The sequence below is a fragment of the Salmo salar genome, chromosome ssa18, assembly GCF_905237065.1.
Source record: "Salmo salar chromosome ssa18, Ssal_v3.1, whole genome shotgun sequence".
NCBI classification, from domain to species: domain Eukaryota; kingdom Metazoa; phylum Chordata; class Actinopteri; order Salmoniformes; family Salmonidae; genus Salmo; species Salmo salar.
This window is the reverse complement of record NC_059459.1, coordinates 33,907,715-33,931,443: the sequence shown is the minus strand read 5'-3', so window position 1 is coordinate 33,931,443 and position 23,729 is coordinate 33,907,715. Positions and strand designations below refer to the sequence as shown.

Below are 23,729 nucleotides of genomic sequence, written 5' to 3'. Positions count from 1 at the left end.
TATGGTCTGAACCAGACACAACCCTACCGTGGTAACTACCTGTAGCTTTGCCCTATGGTCTGAACCAGACACAACCCTACCGTGGTACCTACCTGTAGCTTTGCCCTATGTCTGAACCAGACACAACCTTACTGTGGTACCTACCTGTAGCTTTGCCCTATGGTCTGAACCAGACACAACCCTACCGTGGGACCTACCTGTAGCTTTGTCCTATGTCTGAACCAGACACAACCTTACTGTGGGACCTACCTGTAGCTTTGTCCTATGTCTGAACCAGACACAACCCTACCGTGGTACCTACCTGTAGCTTTGTCCTATGGTCTGAATCAGACACAACCCTACCGTGGTACCTACCTGTAGCTTTGTCCTATGTCTGAATCAGACACAACCTTATTGTGGTACCTACCTGTAGCTTTGCCCTATGGTCTGAATCAGACACAACCTTACTGTGGTACCTACTGGTAGCTGTTGAGGAGGTCAGTACAGGTGGCGCTGTTTTTGCACGGCTGTGATGAACACTCGTCTATTTCCTGTTGGCAGAACTCGCCCTCCCATCCGGGGACACAGAGGCACTCGTAAGTCTGGAATACAGGAAGTGAAATGGTACATCGTAGGTCTCTAATACAGAAAGTGAAATGGTACAGTGATGATGTCACAAAATAATAGGGATCCAGTTCGAGTTCCACTGCTGATTTTCATTCTTCCCCTCTTATTAGGGACCGATACATATGTGATCATATTACTCCAGTGCTAGCCTCACTGGCTTACTGTTAAGGCCGGAGCTGATTTCAAGGTTTTACTGCTAATCCACAAAGCATTACATGGGCTTGCTCCTATCTATCTCTCCGATTTGGTCCTGCCGTACACACCTACACATACGCTACGGTCACAAGACGCAGGCTTCCTTATTCTCCTTAGAATTTCAAAGTAAATAGCTGGAGGCAGGGCTTTCTACTATAGAGCTCCATTTTAACCTGTTGGGGCAAGGGGGCAGTATTTTCACGGCTGGATAAAAAAACGTACCCGATTTAATCTGGTTACTAATCCTACCCAGTAACTAGAATATGCATATACTTATTATATATGGATAGAAAACACCCTAAAGTTTCTAAAACTGTTTGAATGGTGTCTGTGAGTATAACAGAACTCATTTGGCAGGCAAAACCCTGAGACATTTTCTGACAGGAAGTGGATACCTGATGTGTTGAATTACCTTTAAGCCTATGCCATTGAAACACACAGGGGCTGATTAATGTTTTGGCACTTCCTATTGCTTCCACTAGATGTCACCAGCCTTTACAAAGAGTTTTGAATCTTCTACTATGAGATCTGACCGAACAAGAGCCTTGGAACGGTGATGGCCGATTAGACTCTTGCGCGCGAGGTCATGTTGGGTACCCTCGTTCCAATACGTTTTAAAAGAGAATGCATTCGTCCACCTTGAATATTATTCATGTTCTGGTTAAAAAAGGCACTAATGATTTATGCTATACAACGTTTGACATATTTGAACGAACGTAAATATATTTTTTCCCTTGTTCATGAAGTGAAGTCCGGCGGGCTTAGATCATGTGCTAACAACACGGAGCTTTTTGGACATAAATGATGAGCTTTTTTGAACAAAACTACATTCGTTATGGACCTGGGATTCCTGGAAGTGACATCTGATGAAGAGAATCAAAGGTAATGGATTATTTACATAGTATTTTCGATTTTAGATCTCTCCAACATGGCCGTTTGTCTGTGTCGCAAAGCGTATTTTTCTGGGCGCAGTGCTCAGATTATTGCAAAGTGTGATTTCCCAGTAAGGTTATTTTTAAATCTGGCAAGTCGATTGCGTTCAAGAGATGTAAATCTATAATTCTTTAAATGACAATGTAATATTTTACCAATGTTTTCTAATTTTAATTATTTAATTTGTGGTGCTGACTTGACTGCCGGTTATTGAAGGGAAACGATTTCCTGAAACATCAACGCCATAGTAAAACGCTGTTTTTGGATATAAATATGAACTTGATAGAACTAAAAATGCATGCATTGTCTAACATAATGTCCTAGGAGTGTCATCTGATGGAGATTGTCAAAGGTTAGTGCATCATTTTAGCTGGTTTTATGGTTTTGGTGACGCCGGTCTTTGAATTGACAAAACATTACACACAGCTATTGTCAATGTACTCTCCTAACATAATCTAACTTTATGCTTTCGCCGTAAAACCTTTTTGAAATCGGACAACGTGGTTAGATTAAGGAGATGTTTATCTTTCAAAGGGTGTAAGATAGTTGTATGTTTGAAAAATTTGAATTTTGACATTTATTTGGTTTCAAATTTGCCGCTCTTGAAATGCACCTGCTGTTGATAGGGTGCACCACGGGTGGCACGCTAGCGTCCCACATAGCCCCAAGAGTTAATGGAATGGTCTGCCTTTAAAAGTCTTTACTGAAGACTACACTGATTGAGTGTAGTCTGGCCCAGAAGTGGGAAGGTGAACGGCAAGGCACTGGAGCGACGAACCACCCATGCTGCCTCTGCCTGGCCGGCTCCCCTCTCTCCACTGGGATTCTCTGCCTCTGACCCTATTACATCACTAGGAGGGGTGCGTCACGGGTTGACGTGATCTTTAGTGGGTTGAGTCACTGATGTGATCTTTCTGTCCGGTTTTGCAGCCCTCTCTGGCTCATGTGGTGGAGGAGAACTTCGTGGGCGATACTCAGCCTTGTCTCAGGGTAGTAAGCTGGTGGTCTGTTGATATCCCTCTAGTGGTGTTGGGGCTGTGCTTTGGCAAAGTGGGTGCAATAGTCTATGTGCCGGGGGTCTAGGGTCCATCTGTCCACTCTGGTGTAATTCTCCTGTCTTATCTGGTGTAATTCTCCTGTCTTATCTGGTGTAATTCTCCTGTCTTATCTGGTGTAATTCTCCTGTCTTATCTGGTGTCCTGTGTGAACTTAAGTATGCTCCCACTAATTCTCCCATTTCTCCCCCCATCTCTCTCTCCCTCTCCCCCATCTGTCTCTCTCTCCCTCCCTCTCGGAGGACCTGAGCCCTGGGACCATGCCTCAGAACTACCTGGTCTGAAGACTCCTGGCTGTCCCCAGTCCACCAGGTCGTACTGCTGATCCAGTTTCAACTGTTCTGCCTGCAGCTATGGAACCCTGACCTGTTCACCGGACGTGCTACCTTGTCCCGGACCTGCTGTTTTCACCTCTCTCTTTCCCTCCCTTTTCTCCTACACCTGCTGTTTCAACCTCTGAATGCTCGGCTATGAAAAGCCAACTGACATTTACTTTACTCCTGAGGTGCTGACCTGTTACACCCTCTACAACCACTGTGATTATTATTTCACCCTGCTGGTCATCTATGAACATTTGAACATCTTGAAGAACGATCTGGAATGAATGGCCATGTACTCTTATAATCTCCACCCGTCACAGCCAGAAGAGGACTGGCCACCCCTCAGAGCCTGGTTCCTCTCTAGGTTTCTTCCTAGGTTCCTACCATTCTAAGGAGTTTTTCCTAGCCACCGTGCTTCTACATCTGCATTGCTTGCTGTTTGAGATTTTAGGCTGGGTTTCTGTATAGCACGTTGTGACATCTGCTGATGTAAAAAGGTCTTTATAAATACATTTGATTTGATTTAGACCTGTGAAATCAGGTGGGTGCAATTATTATCAGGTAGAAGAGAAAGCCATCAATGCTCAGGACCTCCAGGCACAGATTGCATTACCCAATACAGTAATACAGTAAGTACACCTGTTGCCCTCGACCACTCCTCTTCCTGGTTCAACAGGCCAACTATGTAAAGAAAACATAGTTGTAGTGTTTTCTACCTAAAAACCTGCCACAGCTACACATAATATTATCCCACCGCTGCCAGCAAATGTTTCACTGAATGAGCTTAACGTCAATAGTTTTTTTTCTCCCAATATGGTACCCAAGTTAAACCTCCCACACGTTGAGTAATATCATGATACCCTTGTTACCAAATGCAGCGTTCAATTATATTCATATGAATACTTAAGAATGTTATACTACAATGTCCCACTCAGCCAAAAAGACCTCTCCTGGGAAATATGTTTGAAGCTACAATCTAGCATTTGTTCTTAAGGAAAATAATTAGCCCCACCACTTGTTTTGGGTTTTGGTAAACAGCTGAGGGATGGGGCTGGGGAAATGCATACAGAACAAAATATAAAACGCAACATATGTGTTGGTCCCACGTTTCATGAAATAAAAGATCCCAGACATTTTCCATATGCACAAAACGTTCATTTCTCAAAAAATGTTACTGAGCATTTCTCCTTTGCCAAGACAATGAATCCACCTGACAGGTGTGGCATATCAAGAAGCTGATTAAACAGCATGATCATTGCACAGGTGCACCTTTTGCTGGGAACAATAAACTAAAATGTGCAGTTTTGGCACACAACACAATGCCACAGATGACTCGAAGTTTTGAGGGAGCGTGCAATTGGCATACTGACTGCAGGAATGTCCACCAGAGCTGTTGCCAGATAATTGAATATTAATTTCTCTACCATAAGCCGCCTCCAACGTCGTTTTAGACAATTTGGCAGTACATCCAACCCGGTCTCATAACCGCAGACCCTGAGTAACCACGCCAGCCCAGGACCTCCACATCGTCTGAGACCGGCATCCCGGACAGCTGATGAAACTGTGGGTTTGCACAACCAAAGAATTTCTGCACAAATGGTCAGAAACCATCTCAAGGAAGCTCATCTACGTGCTCGTCGTCCTCAACAGGGTCTTGACCTGACAAAACTTCGGCATCATAACTGACCTCAGTGGACAAATGCTCACCTTCGATGGCCACTGGCACGCTGGAAAAGTGTGCTCTTCATGGATGAATACCGGTTTCAACTGTAACGGGCAGATGGCAGACTGATGTCAATGTTGTGAACAGAGTGCCCCATGGTGGCGGTGGGGTAATGGTATGGGCAGGCATAAGCTACGGACAACTAACACAATTGCACTTTATCGATTTCAATTTGAATGCACAGAGATACTGTGACGAGATCCTGAGGTCCATTGTCATGCCATTCATCCATCGCCTCATGTTTCAGCATGATAATACACAGCCCCATGTCGCAAGGATCTGTACACAATTCCTGGAGGCTGAAAATGTCCCACTTCTTCCATGGCCTGCATACTCACCAGACATGTCACCTGTTGAGCATGTTTTCGATGCTCTGGATCGAGGTGTACGACAGAGTGTTCCAGTTCCCACCAATATCCAGCAACTTTGCACAGCCATTGAAGAGGATTGGGACAAGATTCCACAGGCCACAATCAAGAGCCTGATCAACTCTATGTGAAGGAGATGTGTCACGCTGTATGAGGCAAATTATGGGCAGACCAGATACTGACTTGTTTTCTGATCCACACCCATACGTTTTTTAAGGTATATGTGTCCAACAGATGCATACCTGTATTCCCAGTCATGGGAAATCCATAAATTAGGACCTAATGAATTTATTGCAATTTACTGATATCCTTAAATGAACTGTAACTCAATAAAATCTTTGAAATTGTTGCATGTTGCGTTTATCGCAGATTGTAGCTTTAATCTGTGGAATAGTCATGGTTGACTTGGAATTTCCACACTGTATATTCCAAACACCACCCACCTCTTTTAAAATATTCAGGGCCTGCTTTTCAAGGTATAACTTTGTTAGCATCTGTTACTTCTGTATACACTGAGTGTATAAAACATTAGGAGCACCTGCTCTTTCCATCATAGACTGACCAGGTGAATCCAGGTGAAAGCTATGATCCCTTATTGATGTCACCTGTTAAATCCACTTCAATCAGTGTAGATGAAGGGGAAGAAACAGGTTAAAGAAGGATTTTTAAGCCTTGAGATAATTGAAACATGGATTGTGTATGTGTCCCATTCAGAGGGTGAATGGGCAAGATAAAATATGCAAGTGCCTTTGAGTGGAGTACGGTAGTAGATGTCAGGCACACCGGTTTGAGTGTGTCAAGAACTGCAACGCTGCTGGGTTTTTCACGCTTTACAGTTTGCCCTGTGTATAAAGAATGGTCCACCACCCAAAGGACATCCAGCCAACTTGACACAACTGTGGGAAGCATTGGAGGCTGTACTGAGGGAAAAAGGGGTTGCAAATCGATATTAGAAAGGTGTTCCTAATGTTTTGTACAAACAGTGTATATTATGAGTCAAATTATACATACAGGGCATTGTGCGTTTCTTAAAATAATTATATTAATGTAAACTATTTTTGGGGATAGGGCTGATTTTTTTTAATACTTTCTATTCATATTTGTATTGTATTTGTATTTATTATGGATCCCCATTAGTTACTGCCAAGGCAGCAGCTACTCTTCCTGGAGTCTAGCTAAATTAGAGCAGTTATATACAATTAGGAAAACATTATATTTTCACAACACATTAAGTGTATGCCCTCAGGCCACTACTCTACTACCACATATCTACAAGGCAAAATACATGTGTACGTGTGTGTTGTGCATATGTTATCGTGTGTGTGTGTGTGTGTGTGTGTGTGTGTGTGTGTGTGTGTGTGTGTGTGTGTGTGTGTGTGTGTGTGTGTGCCTGTGTGTGTGTGCCTGTGTGTGTGTCTCTTCACACTCCCCACACTGTTCCAAAAGTGTATGCTTATCTGTTTTTTAAAATCTGATTCTACTGCTTGCATGAGCTACTTGATGTGGAATAGAGTTCCATGGAGTCATGGCTATATGTCAGGGTTCCCCAAATGGCGGCCCGTGGGCCAAATCTGGCCCGCCAGCAATATTATTGTGCCCCTCAAAGCCCTTCAAATGAATTATGAATATTTTTGTTCATAAAAAAAAAAAAATGTTTTATCTTGGACCTGATATGCAAAAAGTCCCAAATGCAATGTCTGAAGAAGGAAGTGTCCCTACCTAAATAATGCAAAAGTTACATTTTAACTTAATCAATGAGAAGAGAGGATGAAGGAGACAGTCAACTAATAAAGCAGGCAGTGGACCATTTTTTTTTTTTAGATGCTGAAATGTTTTGCTGCAACCGCAGGCAATCAATAGGAGGTGAACAGCGCCAGGTGCTGAAAATATAGTTACATTCTTATGCAGGTGGCGCCAAGCAACAGATGGAGAAAAACTACACCAGTCGAGTAATTCATTTCAACAATAATCTTCATTTGAATTTGATTTTACAAACAACAAGAGGGCTATTTCTTCTGAGCGAAGGTCCATTTAAAATAACTTTTTTTTTTTTTTTTTAATATATATTTTACCCCTTTTTCTCCCCAATTTCATGGTACCAATGTGTACTCACTCACTGTACTCCCCGTACTCTCCATACACCACGTACTCCCCGTACACCACGTACTCCCCGTACTCTACGTACTCCCCGTACGCACTGTACTCCCTGTGCTCCCCGTACTCACTGTACTCCCCGTACGCACTGTACTCCCCGTACACCACGTACTCCCCGTACTCTCCATACACCACATACTCCCCGTACTCACTGTACTTCCCGTACTCTACGTACTCCCCGTACGCACTGTACTCCCCGTGCTCCCCGTACTCACTGTACTCCCCGTACTCTACGTACTCCCCGTACGCACTGTACTCCCTGTGCTCCCCGTACTCACTGTACTCCCCGTACTCACTGTACTCACTGTACTCCGCATGCTCCCCGTACTCCCCGTGCTCCCCGTACTCTATGCACTCACCGTACTCTACGCTCAAGTTAGTGTTCTACGTGAGTTGTTTATCAACTTAAAGTGACTGGACTGCTTGAGTTCTTATCTTCTTATACTCTTTGTATTAAGTCACTGGACTGCTTGAGTTCTTATCTTCTTATACTCTTTGTATTAAGTCACTGGACTGCTTGAGTTCTTATCTTCTTATACTCTTTGTATTAAGTCACTGGACTGCTTGAGTTCTTATCTTCTTATACTCTTTGTATTAAGTCACTGGACAACTAGAGTTGTTTTCTCTTTGTTAAAGTCTGTGGACTACTTGTCCTCCAGTTGGTCATTAAAATCTTCATTATGATAATTAATCAGGGTGTAGGAGATGAATGGGTTGTTGTCTATTAGTTTCCTGGCCAGGATCAGGCAGGTTTAATTTAACACAATCCTCTTTGCATACAAAACAAAGGGGGTCAAAGGGGTATACAGAATTCTTCAATGCCAGCCAACGTCCTGTGTATGTCTAAGGTCCGGTGTGTGTTTGTGTGTGTGTGTGTGTGTGTGTGTGTGTGTGTGTGTGTTGGTGTTTGTGCTTGCTGCTGTTTGAACACCTGCTAATTTGCATTTCATACACTGGAGGGGAGCTGTTCAACTTTGTCTGATATAATTTGTACACTGCAGGCCCCTATTCATAAGAGGAGGTAGGACACAGCAGGCCCCTATTCATAAGAGGGGATAGGACACTGCAGGCCCCAATTCATAAGAGGAGGTAGGACACAGCAGGCCCCTATTCATAAGAGGAGGTAGGACACTGCAGGCCCCTATTCATAAGAGGGGATAGGACACTGCAGGCCCCAATTCATAAGAGGAGGTAGGACACAGCAGGCCCCTATTCATAAGAGGAGGTAGGACACAGCAGGCCCCTACTCAAAAGAAGGGGTAGGACACTGCAGGCCCCTATTCATAAGAGGAGGTAGGACACAGCAGGCCCCTACTCAAAAGAGGGGGTAGGACACAGCAGGCCCCTATTCATAAGAGGAGGTAGGACACTGCAGGCCCCTATTCATAAGAGGGGATAGGACACTGCAGGCACCAATTCATAAGAGGAGGTAGGACACAGCAGGCCCCAATTCATAAGAGGAGGTAGGACACAGCAGGCCCCTACTCAAAAGAAGGGGTAGGACACTGCAGGCCCCTATTCATAAGAGGGGATAGGACACTGCAGGCCCCTATTCATAAGAGGAGGTAGGACACAGCAGGCCCCTACTCAAAAGAGGGGGTAGGACACTGCAGGCCCCTATTCATAAGAGGGGACAGGACACTGCAGGCCCCTATTCATAAGAGGAGGTAGGACACTGCAGGCCCCTATTCAAAAGAGGGGGTTGGACACTGCAGGCCCCTTTTCATAAGAGGGGATAGGACACTGCAGGCCCCTATTCAAAAGAGGGGGTAGAACACTGCAGGCATGTGTGTGTGTGTGTGTGTGTGTGTGTGTGTGTGTGTGTGTGTGTGTGTGTGTGTGTGTGCATGCGTGCTTGCGTGTTTGAGTGAGTGTGTGTGTCCATTTGTGTGCATGTGTGTTGTAGAGGTCGACCGATTAATCGCCATGGCCGATTAATTAGGGCCGATTTCAAGTTTTCATAACAATCAGTAATCTGCCTTTTTGGACGCCGATTATGGACGATTACATTGCACTCCACGAGGAGACTGTGTGGCTGGCTGACCACCTGTTATGCGAGTGCAGCAAGGAGCCAAGTTGCTAGCTAGCATTAAACTTAGAAAAAACAATAAATCTTAACATAATCACTAGTTAACTACACATGGTTGATGATATTACTAGTTTATCTAGCTTGTCCTGCGTTGCAAATAATCAATGCGGTGCCTGTTAATTTATCATCGAATCACAGCCTACTTCAGCAAACGGGTGATTTAACAAGCGCATTCACGAAAAAAGCACTGTCGAAGCACCAATGTACCTAACCATAAACATCAACGCCTTTCTTAAAATCAATACATATTTAGTTAAAAGAAATGAATGTTAGAAGGCAATATTAACTAGGAAATTGTGTCACTTCTCTTGCGTTCTTTGCAAGCAGAGTCAGGTTATATACAGCAGTTTGGGCCGCCTGGCTCGTTGCGAACTGTGTGAAGACCATTTCTTCCTTACAAAGACCGTAATTCATTTGCCAGAATTTTACATAATTATGACATAACATTGAAGGTTGTGCAATGTAACAGGAATATTTAGACTTATGGATGCCTCCCATTCGATAAAATACGGAACGGTTCCGTATTTCACTGAAAGAAAAAACTTTTGCTTTCGAAATGATAGTTTCCGGATTTGACCATATTAATGCCCTAAGGCTCGTATTTTTGTGTGTTTATTATATTATAATTAAGTCTATGATTTGATATTTGATAGAGCAGTCTGACTGAGCAGTGGTAGGCAGCAGCAGGCTCGTAAGCATTCATTCAAACAGCACTTTCCTGCGTTTGCCAGCAGCTCTTCGCAATGCTTGAAGCACAGCGATGTTTATGACTTCAAGCCTATCAACTCCCGAGATTAGGCTGGCAATACCATAGCGCCTATAAGAACATCCATTAGTCAAAGGTATATGAAATATCAAATGGTATAGAGCGAAATAGTCCTATAATTCCTATAATAACTACAACCTAAAACGTCTTAACTGGGAATATTGAAGACTCATGTTAAAAGGAACCACCAGCTTTCATATGTTCTCATGTTCTGAGCAAGGAACTTAAACGTTAGCTTTTTTATATGGCACATAATGCACTTTTACTTTCTTCTCCAACACTGTGTTTTTGCATTATTTAAACCAAATTGAACACGTGTCATTATTTATTTGACACTAAATTGTTTTTTATTTATGTATTATAATAATTTTAAATAAAAGTGTTCATTCAGTATTGTTGTAATTGTCATTATTACAAATATATATATTAAAAAAGAAAATGGGTTGACCTCTAGTGTGTTGTGCTTGCTGCTGTTTGAACACCTGCTACTCTGAATTTCATAAACTGGAGAGGAGCTGTTCAACTTTGTCTGATATAATTTGTACACTGCAGGCCCCTATTCATAGGAGGTTGGACACTGTGGGCCCCTATTCATAGGAGGTTGGACACTGTGGGCCCCTATTCATAGGAGGTTGGACACTGTGGGCCCATATTCATAAGAGGAAGTAGGACACTGCAGGCCCCTATTCATAGGAGGTTGGACACTGTGGACCCCTATTCATAAGAGGAGGTAGGACACTGCAGGGCCCTATTCATAAGAGGAGGGTAGGACACTGCAGGGCCCTATTCATAAGAGGAGGGTAGGACACTGCAGGGCCCTATTCATAAGAGGAGGGTAGGACACTGCAGGGCCCTATTCATAAGAGGAGGTAGGACACTGCAGGGCCCTATTTATTAGAGGAGGTTGGACACTGTGGGCCCCTATTCATAAGAGGAGGCTGGACACTGCAGGGCCCTTTTCTTTAGATGGGGTAGAACACTGCAGGGCCATATCATAAGAGGGGGTAAAACACTGTAGGGCGCTTTTCATAAGAGGGGGTAGAACAATGCAGGGCCATATTCATTAGAGGAGGGTAGGACACTGCAGGGCCCCCTTCATTGATGGGGTAGGACACTGCAGGGCCCTATTCATTAGAGGAGGGTAGGACACTGCAGGGCCCTATTCATAAGAGGAGGGTAGGACACTGCAGGGCCCTATTCATTAGAGGAGGGTAGGACACTGCAGGGCCCTATTCATAAGAGGAGGGTAGGACACTGCAGGGCCCTATTCATTAGAGGAGGGTAGGACACTGCAGGGCCCTATTCATAAGAGGAGGGTAGGACACTGCAGGGCCCTATTCATTAGAGGAGGGTAGGACACTGCAGGGCCCTATTCATAAGAGGAGGGTAGGACACTGCAGGGCCCTATTCATTAGAGGAGGGTAAGAGGAAAAAGAGAAAATCTAACAGTCATCTCATGATAAATGAGATGCCTTCGGGAGACACCAATTCCTCACCTCGGGTTATGGAGAATATAGGCTACAAAATAGCACCGTACTCCCTTCATAAAGCACTACTTATATGGCTCTACCATAGGGCTCTGGTCAAAAGTAGTTCCCTATATTGGGAATAGGGTATAATTTGGGACAAATCTAATAATCATATTTTTCCTTTGAAATCACCTTCATGGAGATGCAATTATCCCTAATAAGATACTGATGCTCTGTGGGACACTTTTTTGCATAGAGGGAGCTAGAATAACTGCAATGGTAAACAAGGGCTACGGCAGAAATAACACCCTATACCCTACATAGTGCACTACGCCCTGGTCAGAAATAGTGCACTATGTAGGGAATAGGGTGCCATTTAGGACGTTATCAAGGTGTGAAGTGGGTTCCAGTTCCTGGCTGTCTCTATCTGAATAATGAGATGAAGAATGGGGAAAAGACAGGAAACACGACTGCTGAACCAGGAACACAATAACACTGTGACCAAGACTGGGAATATTTTATCTTTCATTAACTTCAAGTCAGTGGAACTGTCACCTTGTCCTTCACATTGACATGTTGTGATATTGTATTGTCTTCTAGATGTACACTATTGCAAAACCAAGCTGTATTGTCAGTGTTTCAGCTGTTTTACCAGCAAGGTTATGAACCAAAACCTTGAAAAGATGTCCATACAAAAACATACAAATGCATTAAAATTGAAATAACTGAGGAGCTTTGATAGGTGGATCAAGGATACAGTGACATGAAGTTCAGAGCAAAAACAATACAAATGATTCCTTCACCAGTAACAGATCCTAAAGGATTAATTCACCAGTATTGGATCCTAAAGGATTCCTTCACCAGTAATGGATCCTAAAGGATTCCTTCATCAGTAATGCATCCTGAAGGATTTCTTCACCAGTATTTGATCCTAAAGGATTCCTTCATCAGTAACGGATCCTAAAGGATTCCTTCACCAGTAATGGATCGTAAAGGATTCCTTCACCAGTAATGGATCCTAAAATATTCCTTCATCAGTAACGGCTCCTAAAGGATTCCTTCACCAGTAATGGATCCTAAAGGAATTCTTCACCAGTATTTGATCCTAAAGGATTCCTTCATCAGTAACGGATCCTAAAGGATTCCTTCACCAGTAACGGCTCCTAAAGGATTTCTTCACCAGTAACGGCTCCTAAAGGATTTCTTCACCAGTAATGGATCCTAAAGGATTCCTTCACCAGTAATGGATCCTAAAGGATTCCTTCACCAGTAATGGATCCTAAAGGATTCCTTCACCAGTAATGGATCCTAAAGGATTCCTTCATCGGTAACGGCTCCTAAAGGATTCCTTCACCAGTAATGGATCCTAAAGGATTCCTTCACCAGTAATGGATCCTAAAGGATTCCTTCACCGGTAATGGATGCTAAAGGATTCCTTCACCGGTAATGGATCCTAAAGGATTCCTTCACCAGTAATGGATCCTAAAGGATTCCTTCACCAGTAATGGATCCTAAAGGATTCCTTCACCAGTAATGGGTCCTAAAGGATTCCTTCACTGGTAGTGGATCCTAAAGGATTCCTTCATCAGTAATAGATCCTAAAGGATTCCTTCACCAGTAACATATCCTAAAGGATTCCTTCACCAGTAACGGATCCTAAATGATTCCTTCACCAGTAACGGATCCTAAATGATTCCTTCAACAGTAATGGATCCTAAATGATTCCTTCACCAGTAACATATCCTAAAGGATTCCTTCACCAGTAACGGATCCTAAATGATTCCTTCAACAGTAATGGATCCTAAATGATTCCTTCAACAGTAATGGCCTCTGCCTCTAAATCCATCCAAACTCCAATACATCCAACAACATCAATTCTTTCAAAATTAATTAACACCAAATGTACAGTAATCAGTTGTGTGTGTGTGTGTCTGCTCGCGTGTGTGTGTACGTGCTTACGCGTGAAAATGTGTGTGTGTGTCAGCCATGCTAATGTAATAAAATATTAGATCATTACTGCAACAGCAACAAACAATGTTACCAAACAACATCTACAGAAGGGGCCCCATGGGGGCCTCGCTGCTTCTTACACAGGTGTATCATTAACAATGTTCATTTCCATAAACGCCAACACAGTGACAAAACAGAAGAAGATGATTTGCATCACATCAAACAGGTAATAACTAACACAGTGGTCGCTTCCCAAATTTACATTTACATTTTAGTCATTTAGCAGACACTCCTATCCAGAGCAACAGCTTCTGACCAGGGCCCATAGGGCACTACATAGGGAATAGGGTGCCCCATGGGCCCTGGTCAAAAGTAGGGCACTATGTAGGGAATAGGGTGCCCCATGGGCCCTGGTCAAATGTAGGGCACTATATAGGGAATAGGGTGCCCTATGGGCCCTGGTCAAAAGTAGTACACTATATAGGGACAATGATGTCATTTGGAACACACAGTTAATCAGTCAGCAATCTTCTTCATACAGGATGACAATAACCTCTTCAACCATGCAGTCAAGTGCCTGGTCTACTGTTTGATCATCATGGAGTGTTGTTAAACAGTCAAGTGCCTGGTCTACTGTTTGATCACCATGGAGTGTTGTTAAACAGTCAAGTGCCTGGTCTACTGTTTGATCACCATGGAGTGTTGTTAAACAGTCAAGTGCCTGGTCTACTGTTTGATCATCATGGAGTGTTGTTAAACAGTCAAGTGCCTGGTCTACTGCTTGATCATCATGGAGTGTTGTTAAACAGTCAAGTGCCTGGTCTACTGTTTGATCAACATGGAGTGTTGTTAAACAGTCAAGTGCCTGGTCTACTGTTTGATCACCATGGAGTGTTGTTAAACAGTCAAGTGCCTGGTCTACTGTTTGATCACCATGGAGTGTTATTAAACAGTCAAGTGCCTGGTCTACTGTTTGATCACCATGGAGTGTTGTTAAACAGTCAAGTGCCTGGTCTACTGTTTGATCATCATGGAGTGTTGTTAAACAGTCAAGTGCCTGGTCTACTGTTTGATCAACATGGAGTGTTATTAAACAGTCAAGTGCCTGGTCTACTGTTTGATCACCATGGAGTGTTATTAAACAGTCAAGTGCCTGGTCTACTGTTTGATCATCATGGAGTGTTATTAAACAGTCAAGTGCCTGGTCTACTGTTTGATCACCATGGAGTGTTGTTAAACAGTCAAGTGCCTGGTCTACTGTTTGATCATCATGGAGTGTTATTAAACAGTCAAGTGCCTGGTCTACTGTTTGATCATCATGGAGTGTTATTAAACAGTCAAGTGCCTGGTCTACTGTTTGATCACCATGGAGTGTTATTAAACAGTCAAGTGCCTGGTCTACTGTTTGATCATCATGGAGTGTTATTAAACAGTCAAGAGCCTGGTCTACTGTTTGATCAACATGGAGTGGTATTAAACAGTCAAGTGCCTGGTCTACTGTTTGATCACCATGGAGTGTTATTAAACAGTCAAGTGCCTGGTCTACTGTTTGATCACCATGGAGTGTTATTAAACAGTCAAGTGCCTGGTCTACTGTTTGATCATCATGGAGTGTTGTTAAACAGTCAAGTGCCTGGTCTACTGTTTGATCACCATGGAGTGTTATTAAACAGTCAAGTGCCTGGTCTACTGTTTGATCATCATGGAGTGTTGTTAACCTCTTGGGGCTATGTGGGACGCTAGCGTGCCACCCGTGGTGCACCCTATCAACAGCAGGTGCATTTCAAGAGCGGCAAATTTGAAACCAAATAAATGTCAAAATTCAAATTTTTCAAACATACAACTATCTTACACCCTTTGAAAGATAAACATCTCCTTAATCTAACCACGTCGTCCGATTTCAAAAAGGTTTTACGGCGAAAGCATAAAGTTAGATTATGTTAGGAGAGTACATTGACAATAGCTGTGTGTAATGTTTTGTCAATTCAAAGACAGGCGTCACCAAAACCATAAAACCAGCTAAAATGATGCACTAACCTTTGACAATCTCCATCAGATGACACTCCTAGGACATTATGTTAGACAATGCATGCATTTTTAGTTCTATCAAGTTCATATTTATATCCAAAAACAGCGTTTTACTATGGCGTTGATGTTCAGGAAATCGTTTCCCTTCAATAACCGGCAGTCAAGTCAGCACCACACATTAAATAATTAAAATTAGAAAACATTGATAAAATATTATATTGTCATTTAAAGAATTATAGATTTACATCTCTTGAACGCAATCGACTTGCCAGATTTAAAAATAACCTTACTGGGAAATCACACTTTGCAATAATCTGAGCACTACGCCCAGAAAAATACGCTTTGCGATACAGACAAACGGCCATGTTGGAGAGATCTAAAATCGAAAATACTATGTAAATAAGCCATTACCTTTGATTCTCTTCATCAGATGTCACTTCCAGGAATCCCAGGTCCATAACGAATGTAGTTTTGTTCAAAAAAGCTCATCATTTATGTCCAAAAAGCTCTGTGTTGTTAGCACATGATCTAAGCCCGCCGGACTTCACTTCATGAACAAGGGAAAAAATATATTTACGTTCGTTCAAACATGTCAAACGTTGTATAGCATAAATCATTAGTGCCTTTTTTAACCAGAACATGAATAATATTCAAGGTGGACGAATGCATTCTCTTTTAAAACGTATTGGAACGAGTGTACCCAACATGACCTCGCGCCAGAGTCTAATCGGCCATCACCGTTCCAAGGCTCTTGTTCGGTCAGATCTCATAGTATAAGACTCAAAACACTTTGTAAAGGCTGGTGACATCTAGTGGAAGCAATAGGAAGTGCCAAAACATTAATCAGCCCCTGTGTGTTTCAATGGCATAGGCTTAAAGGTAATTCAACACATCAGGTATCCACTTCCTGTCAGAAAATGTCTCAGGGTTTTGCCTGCCAAATGAGTTCTGTTATACTCACAGACACCATTCAAACAGTTTTAGAAACTTTAGGGTGTTTTCTATCCATATATAATAAGTATATGCATATTCTAGTTACTGGGTAGGATTAGTAACCAGATTAAATCGGGTACGTTTTTTTATCCAGCCGTGAAAATACTGCCCCCTAGCCCCAACAGGTTAAACATGCTGCACAGTTCATGCATCTTTGATGGCTTACTTTTTACATCTAATCAAGACATGATGTCTCTTAATATTCTCATAGAAGCTAGGCAACATGGAGTATGTGTTGTACGGGACATATCCACTTGTAATGGATACATTCCAATAATTAACAACGGGATTCAAAGAGATACATGCTACAGGGATAACAGTAGAGTACAAATGGCAGAAATCCTTGGCAGTGGAAATTGAAATGCTTAGCACATCAGACAAATCATCTCACTCTGCACATAGACCATAGTGATTACACTAAACATAAATACTTCACATTCTTATGAGAGGATTTATAAAACGTTCGCAAACTCCACTACTAAGTGGAAATCTTTCATTTAAAGCCGTTCTGCTCCACCACTGGTGAAATAAATGGATTCCTCCCTGTCCCCGTCTCCATTTTAAGCAGCTAGAATAGAGTTTTGCATTATTCAACAGAAATAAATGGTATCCTATTTTCTACCCTACAGTTCTGAGTCTGAAGTGTATGAATCCTAACACCTTGTTTATTAATTTAGAGAGAGGAGGGAGGGCTGTAAGTGTGTGTGTGTGTGTGTGTGTGTGTGTGTGTGTGTGTGTGTGTGTGTGTGTGTGTGTGTGTGTGGTCCCTCGTGTAGCTTGAAAAGCATGAGGGGAGAGAAGGAAGATGGGAGCAAAGACAGAGGGGAGCGAATGAGGAGGGGAGCCAGGAGAGAGAGAGAGAACAGAGAGAGAGAGAGAGAGAGAGAGAGAGAGAGAGAACAGAGAGAGAGAGAGAGAAGAGAGAGAGAACAGAGAGAGAGAGAGAGAACAGAGAGAGAGAGAGAAAAGAGAACAGAGAGAAAGGAGAACAAACAGGAGGAGAAAGGCTATAGGAGAGAGAGAGAACAGAGAGAGAGAGAGAGAGAGAACAGAGAGAGAGAGAGAGAGAGAGAGAGAGAACAGAGAGAGAGAGAGAGAGAGAGAGAACAGAGAGAGAGAGAGAGAGAGAGAGAGAGAGAACAGAGAGAGAGAGAGAGAACAGAGAGAGAGAGAGAAAAGAGAACAGAGAGAAAGGAGAACAAACAGGAGGAGAAAGGCTATAGGAGAGAGAGAGAGAGAACAGAGAGAACAGAGAGAACAGAGAACAGAGAACAAACAGGAGGAGAAAGGCTAGAGGAGAGAGAACAGAGAGAACAGAGAGAGAACAGAGAGAGAGAGAGAGAGAGAACAGAGAGAGAGAGAGAAAAGAGAACAGAGAGAAAGGAGAACAAACAGGAGGAGAAAGGCTAGAGGAGAGAGAGAGAGAGAACAGAGAGAGAGAGAGAGAGAACAGAGAGAGAGAGAGAAAAGAGAACAGAGAGAAAGGAGAACAAACAGGAGGAGAAAGGCTAGAGGAGAGAGAACAGAGAGAACAGAGAGAGAGAGAGAGAACAGAGAGAGAGAGAGAAAAGAGAACAGAGAGAAAGGAGAACAAACAGGAGGAGAAAGGCTAGAGAGAGAACAGAGAGAACAGAGAGAGAGAGAGAGAACAGAGAGAGAGAGAGAAAAGAGAACAGAGAGAAAGGAGAACAAACAGGAGGAGAAAGGCTAGAGAGAGAACAGAGAGAACAGAGAGAACAGAGAGAGAGAGAGAGAATAAAATGTGAAAAGAAAGTGTGTGAAGATAAATATCAGATGAACAAGGGAGAGAGGGAAAGGGCAAACGACAGGGCGTACGGTAGAGATGGTGAAGAGAAATGGCCGAGAAGAGAGGAAAAGAGAAACATGTAGATGTAGCATAATGTTAGACTATGTAAATGAAGATGTGATGGCTGACACACAGAGAAACAGGATGTAGCATAATGTTAGACTATGTAAATGAAGATGTGATGGCTGACACACAGAGAAACAGGATGTAGCATCATGTTAGACTATGTAAATGAAGATGTGATGGCTGACACACAGAGAAACAGGATGTAGCATAATGTTAGACTATGTAAATGAAGATGTGATGGCTGACACACAGAGAAACAGGATGTGGCATAATGTTAGACTATGTAAATGAAGATGTGATGGCTGACACACAGAGAAACAGGATGTAGCATAATGTTAGACTATGTAAATGAAGATGTGATGCTGACACACAGAGAAACAGGATGTAGCATAATGTTATACTATGTAAATGAAGATGTGATGGCTGACACACAGAGAAACAGGATGTAGCATAATGTTAGACTATGTAAATGAAGATGTGATGCTGACACACAGAGAAACAGGATGTAGCATAATGTTATACTATGTAAATGAATATGTGATGGCTGACACAGAGAAACAGGATGTAGCATAATGTTAGACTATGTAAATGAAGATGTGATGGCTGACACACACAGTAATAGATGTGGATTGTTCCCAAGTGTTACAAAACCAAAGACATACCATAATATGAAATAAGCACACATAGAAACTTGGAAACTACCTCACTGGCCACAACTAAGAGTCCATTCCAGTTATACAGGGTGTTCCCCAGGGCTGTGTGCTGGACCCCCTACTCTCCATTATCTACCCCCCTGCCCCTTATTAAAACAAATCTGCTTTGTCACCTCATATTTGCCTGAGCATGTAATATATGACTTAATCCACTTCAAGGACCACATTGGAAATAAGTGTTGTTTTACCCTTTTGAATTGTTGATTTCTATTAGTGGTGGGCAACAATATTGATAATTCAATACCATATTGATATTGTTTGATATGGACATGAACGAGGCATGTCGTGATAACGTTGTATCCTTCCTAGCCTTTTACCCCAAATCAAACTCACCAAGTGGAGGTCTCTGCAGGTTGAATTGTTGCTGCACATGTTGCTGGCACAGTCATCTATGTCTTGATCACATCTCACACCAGCATAGCCAGGGTTGCACAGGCAGTAGAACCCATCTACCACTAAAAGGAAAGAAATATGTCAATTAGGTATAACTTACAATGTACTACGGATGGATTTGATAGTACATTTCTCACCTCTACCTATTCACCCTCTCTTTCTATACCTATTCACCCTCTCTTTCTCTACCTATTCACCCTCTCTTTCTCTACCTATTCACCCTCTCTTTCTCTACCTCTCTCTACCTGTTCACCCTCTCTTTCTCTACCTCTACTTATTCACCCTCTATTTCTCTACCGCTCTACCAATTCACCCTCTCTTTCTCTACCTCTACCTATTCACCCTCTCTTTCTCTACCTCTCTCTACTTATTCACCCTCTCTTTCTCTACCTATTCACCCTCTCTTTCTCTACCTCTCTACCTATTCACCCTCTCTTTCTCTACCTATTCACCCTCTCTTTCTCTACCTCTCTACCAATTCACCCTCTCTTTCTCTACCTCTACCTATTCACCATCTCTTTCTCTACCTCTCTCTACCTGGTCACCAACTCTTTCTCTACCTCTACCTATTCACCATCTCTTTCTCTACCTCTCTCTACCTGGTCACCAACTCTTTCTCTACCTCTCTCTACCTGTTCACCAACCCTTTCTCTACCTCTACCTATTCACCATCTCTTTCTCTACCTCTCTCTACCTGTTCACCAACCCTTTCTCTACCTCTACCTATTCACCATCTCTTTCTCTACCTCTCTCTACCTGTTCACCCTCTCTTTCTCTACCTATACACCCTCTCTACCTCTACCTATTCACCATCTCTTTCTCTACCTCTCTCTACTTATTCACCCTCTCTTTCTCTACCTATACACCCTCTCTACCTCTACCTATTCACCATCTCTTTCTCTACCTATTCATCATATTTCTCTACCTCTACCAATTCACCATCTCTTTCTCTACCTATTAACTCTCTCTTTCTATACCTCTCTCTACCTATTCCCCCTCTCTTTCTCAATGAAAGCCTGGTCATGTGCTTCCTCTCTCTCTCTCAAGTGATCTAGTGAAGCCAACATAGTAAACGGACAGAAAAGGGAAGTGTGAGATAGAAAGAACTGTTAGAAATGTGTCGATTTCTGTGCACCATGTCAGAAATCAGAATCTCCCAGGGCTAATAATCCAATTCCTATTTCTTATTTTCTCTTTATTAATCATTGATGATGTTAAAGAGAGATTCATCACCATCTCCTTTTCTTACCAAGTTTGCCTCCCAAATGGCACCCATAGGGCTGTGGTCAGAAATAGTGCACTACGTAGAGAATAGAATGCCATTTGGGACAGAGACCACCACAACAGTAGTACACAGTCAGTGGCAGTGACAAGGGTAATTGCGACGGTTCTTCCAGGGGAGTGAATTTATTACAACCCGTAGCCATGGGTCCTTCATTATCCCAAAGATTTACCATGTAATCTATGCTGTCACTCTGTCTTTGGTGTGTGTAGCTGCTATTACTCTCATTAAATGCTTTAGGTCATGGGTGGCAGTGGCATTACTCATCCCAGCTGATGGGGCTAGTTGGCTGGGGCTGGGTGGCTGGGGTAGCTATATGAGGCTGGGTGGCTGGGGTAGCTATATGAGGCTGGGTGACTGGGGCTAGCTATATGAGGCTGGGTGGCTGGGGCTAGGTATATGAGGCTGGGTGGCTGGGGCTAGGTATATGAGACTGGGTGGCTGGGGCTAGCTATATGAGGCTGGGTGGCTGGGGCTAGCTATATGAGGCTGGGTGGCTGGGGCTAGCTATATGAGGCTGGGTGGCTGGGGTAGCTATATGAGGCTGGGTGACTGGGGTAGCTATATGAGGCTGGGTGACTGGGGTAGCTATATGAGGCTGGGTGGCTGGGGCTAGGTATATGAGGCTGGGTGGCTGGGGCCGGGTGACTGGGGCTGGGTGACTGGGGCTAGATATATGGGCCTGGGTGGCTGGGGCTGGGTGGCTGGGGCTGGGTGAATGGGGCTAGATATATGGGCCTGGGTGGCTGGGGCTAGGTAGATGGGGCTAGGTGTCTGGGCCCGGGGGCCTGGCGCTAGGTAACTGGCGCTAGGTAGATTGGGCTAGGTGGCTGGGTGGCTGGGGCTAGGTGACTGGGGCTAGGTAGATTGGGCTAGGTCACTGGGGCTAGGTACATGGGGCTGGGTGACTGGGGCTGCATGACTGAGGCTGGGTAGATGGGGCTGGGTAGCTGGGGTTAGGTGACTGGGCTAGGTAGATGGGGCTGGGTGACTGGGGCTGGGTGGCTGGGCCTGGGTGGCTGGCGCTGGATGGCTGGAACTAGGACTATGCAGAGCTATCCCTGATGGCTGTAGTTGTACAGACCTCTGCTGTCTCTGGTGAATAGCTGGGTGGATGGGGCTGGGTGGCTCGGGCTGGGTGGATGGGGCTGGGTGGCTGGGGCCTGGTAGATGGGACTGGGTGGATGGGACTGGGTGGATGGGGCTGGTTGGATGGGGCTGGGTGGCTAGGGCCTGGTGGATGGGACAGGGTGGATGGGACAGGGTGGCTAGAGCCTGGTGGATGGGGCTGGGTGGATGGGACAGGGTGGATGGGACAGGGTGGCTGGGGCCTGGTAGATGGGGCTGGGTGGATGGGACTGGGTGGATGGGGCTGGGTGGCTAGGGCCTGGTGGATGGGGCTGGGTGGATGGGACAGGGTGGATGGGGCTAGGCGGCTAGGCGGCTAGAGCCTGGTGGATGGGGCTGGGTGGATGGGGCTGGGTGGATGGGGCTGGAATTGTGAGGAGCTCTGCTCTCCCTGGTGACTCCATGTTTGGTCGGTGTAGCTGAGCTCCAGGTCTTGAAGGCCAGCCTGTGAGCCTGGAGGGACACCACCAGCCACCCGGCCCCCTCTGCTCTCAGGCTCTCAGGACCGCTCAAGCCAACTGCCCCCAACTAAAGGCATCCGCATCCTTCCCAGCCGAAACAGTTTGGAAGAGTTCATGCATATATTATGATTACATTTTCTGACGTTTTTGTTCGTTTTGGATTATTATTTTTTTCGGCTGTTCAGGCAGACTACATGCCTTTTTGGAGGCAAGCCGAAGTCGGTAACCAAAGTCTACAAACCTTCAGTGATTAGTCAACAGCAGGGATTCTTCAATAAAGTCTTTGTTGTCATTCAACGAGAGATGACTCGTTTTTATGTACATTTTTTCATTGAGAAATTTGCACCAAACATCTTAGCTAGATGTAAAATTGCCTGACTAAGATCTCCTAGGCAAAAACATCAACATCAAATTAATGACAGAATTCTCGAGTTATCTTCAACAATTTTGTCGAAGTGACTACTGGCAACGGCGTCTCAAAATGAACAAACAGTACTATTGCTGCTTTTTTCTTGTTATTCAAGCGAAGGTCTTTTAAAGGAGTACGCGAGCACACTCGTTCAGTTGGCCTAGCCGACCTGAAGCATGCTGACGCCATCCAGGGGGGTTTAATGTTGTTTACATTAAGTACCCAGGAAAAAACCCTGATTGCTTCCCAAATTACACCCTATTCCCTATTTAGTACACTTCTTTTGACCAGGGCCCACAGGGCTCTAGTCAAATGTGTGCATTATATAGGGAACAGGGTGCCATTTGGGACGTATGACTTCTGACAATCTTGCTGTCATCTATATTACAACTTTTGAATACTGTTTTTAATGCTATAATATCCTCCTGAGACCCAGCAATGAAGTTGTTTTTGGTCCGTATCTCTAAGGCCATACATGCCACTGTGTAAGGTCCTAAGGATCCGCCCCTTTTTTTCTATTCTCACCTAAAGTGACATACCCAAATCTAACTGCCTGTAACTCAGGCCCTGAAACAAGGATATGCATACTATTGGTACCGTTTGAAAGGAAAAACTTTGAAGTTTGTGGAAATGTGAAAAGAATGTAGGAGAATATAACACAATAGATCTGGTAAAAGATAATACAAAGGAAAAACCAAACATTCTTTTGTATTTTTTTTGTACCATCATCTTTGAAATGCAAGAGAAAGGCCATAATGTATTATTCCAGCCCAGCTGCAATTTAAATGTTGGCCACTAGATGGCAGCAGTGCATGTGAAAA

The 23,729-nt window shown here is 43.8% G+C and overlaps 1 protein-coding gene across 1 annotated transcript in view; it reads right to left on the bottom strand.

Moving 5' to 3' along the window:
- Window positions 1-23,729, bottom strand: part of LOC106577282 (protein eyes shut homolog) — a 222,385-nt gene that overhangs the window by 41,986 nt on the left and 156,670 nt on the right. Inside the window, exons 21-22 of the mRNA XM_045701765.1 lie at window positions 19,569-19,690; window positions 460-581 (exon numbers count right to left, since the gene is read on the bottom strand). Of these exons, the coding sequence (XP_045557721.1) occupies window positions 460-581; window positions 19,569-19,690 (244 nt within the window). The remainder of the gene's footprint in view (window positions 1-459; window positions 582-19,568; window positions 19,691-23,729) is intronic.